Raw genomic sequence first — 2,088 nt, 5'->3', positions numbered from 1 at the left:
TAAACTAGTTCAAATGGTTATCATTTACCAGGTGGAAAACGCTTTTTAAAAATAAACAAAATCTTATCTTTCATGGATCCTGGAAGCTTCTTTATCTCTGAGCAAAAATTCGCAATGCAACAATGCATTTACGAGGTAAATAAAGCATTCAAAGACTATCAGTAAAGCATCTACAAAGTGTGACTCTGTCACTAAAGTCTTCGAGCTGGGAGTGGGGATTTTGGTTATTTTGTTTACACATCAGTCAGCAGCTTGCTTTTATTAACGCAGTTTTGGTTGGCTACAGTGCAGTTGCCAGTTCTGAGATTAGCCTCTCTAAAATTGTCTATGCTATTATTCATATCCTCTTCGATTTCCATGTACTCAGATTTGCTGATTGTGGAGGAGCTGCGGCGACTGAGATCACTGTCAGATGCTAAATTAGGGGAGCTAACGTGAAGTAACTGAGCCTGTTCTTCCCCTTCTGTTTCTCGGTGGTAGAAGTAGTTGAAGTTGGACACGATGACAGGTACAGGCAGGGCAATTGTCAGCACACCAGCGATGGCACACAAGGAGCCTACGATTTTGCCTCCAATTGTCACAGGGTACATGTCACCATAGCCCACAGTGGTCATGGATACCACCGCCCACCAGAAAGCATCAGGGATACTTGTGAAATGAGACTCAGGTTCTTCAGCCTCAGCAAAATATACCGCACTAGAGAACAAGATCACCCCAATGAAGAGGAAGAAGATTAGTAAACCTAGCTCTCTCATACTTGCTTTGAGGGTCTGTCCCAAAATCTGGAGGCCCTTAGAGTGCCGGGAGAGTTTGAAGATTCGAAAGACTCTTACCAGTCTGATGACTCTCAGGATGGCCAAGGAGGTGGCCTGCTCTCCTTTCTGAGTCCCCTCCCGCTCGGCCATCTCGGTGCCCAGGGTGATGAAGTAAGGGATGATGGCAACAATGTCAATGAAGTTCATGATATTCTTGAAGAACTCAGTCTTGCTGGGGCAAGCAAAGAAGCGCACCACCAGCTCAAAGGAGAACCAGATAATGCACAGGGTCTCCACAACAAAGAAGGGATCTGTGAAGATGTTGGATTTGTAGACCTGGGTGGTGTTGTCAGTGCGATGCACTGTATACTCCTTGTCCTCTTTCAGCTCAGGTAATGTCTCTAGGCAGAAGATCACGATGGAGATGAGGATCACCATGACAGAGACTATTGCAATGACCCTTGCAGGCCCAGAGCTCTCTGGGTATTCAAAGAGGAGCCATACTTGGCGCTGGTACTCCCCCTCCGGCAAGGGTCTCTCCTCATCTTTGATGAATCCTTCATCTTCCCGGAACTTCTCCATGGCCTCCTCACCCAGCTCATAAAATTTGATCTCCTCAGAGAACATGTCCAAGGGCACATTGACCGGCCGGCGAAGCCGCCCCCCAGACTGATAGTAGTAGAGGATGGCATCAAAGCTGGGCCGATTCCGGTCAAAGAAGTACTCATTGCGCAAGGGGTCAAAGTACCGCATGCGCTTCTTGGGGTTGCCCAGCAGAGTGTTGGGGAACTGGGCTAAGGTCTTCAGCTGTGTCTCAAAGCGTAGTCCAGCAATGTTTATCACTACGCGCTCACAGCATTCATGGTCATCGTGGGCAGCGGGCTGGTAGCTATCCTGGGGGTGGCCAGGTAGCGCAGAAGTCTCATCCATGTTCTCTCCAGCCATCACGGTCATGGTGGCACCCAGGAAGGAGGACCCAGGGTCAGGGGAGGAGAAGTGAGGGAGAGGGACCTGAGAAGGGGGAGGAGGATGGGGGAGAGCAGAGAGCCCCAGGGCAGTTTGTGGGGCGGGGTGGGGGGGAGGCTCAGAGTTTGCAGGGAGGGATGATGAGTCGGGATGGAGAGCTTGAGGGAGGGATGGCTGAGGAGCCTAAAGGATGGAAATATCCAAAAGGAGAAAGGAGAGGTGGGATGAAGGGAAAGGCATCAGGGATGATGAGAGGGTAAAGAAAGAGGGAAGAAGTACCTTTAGGGGGGAAGAGGGCAGGTAAGGTGATGGGTCCTGTCCTCCAAGCCAGGAGGCTGAAGGTCTATGGAGTGCACCCCGAGGCTGG

The 2,088-nt window shown here is 50.2% G+C and overlaps 1 protein-coding gene across 1 annotated transcript; it reads right to left on the bottom strand.

The window, feature by feature from the left end:
• Nucleotides 1–233: 233 nt before the first annotated feature.
• KCNA1 (potassium voltage-gated channel, shaker-related subfamily, member 1 (episodic ataxia with myokymia)) lies at nt 234–1,709 on the bottom strand. The gene has a single exon (XM_010296982.1). The coding sequence runs from the start codon at nt 1,707–1,709 to the stop codon at nt 234–236; it is 1,476 nt and encodes a 491-aa protein (XP_010295284.1).
• Between the last annotated feature and the right edge of the window lie 379 nt (nt 1,710–2,088).

The sequence above is a fragment of the Phaethon lepturus genome, unplaced genomic scaffold (assembly GCF_000687285.1).
Source record: "Phaethon lepturus isolate BGI_N335 unplaced genomic scaffold, ASM68728v1 scaffold43481, whole genome shotgun sequence".
NCBI lineage: Eukaryota > Metazoa > Chordata > Aves > Phaethontiformes > Phaethontidae > Phaethon > Phaethon lepturus.
Note: the sequence above shows the minus strand (reverse complement) of the source record. Positions and strands in the feature narration are given on the sequence as shown.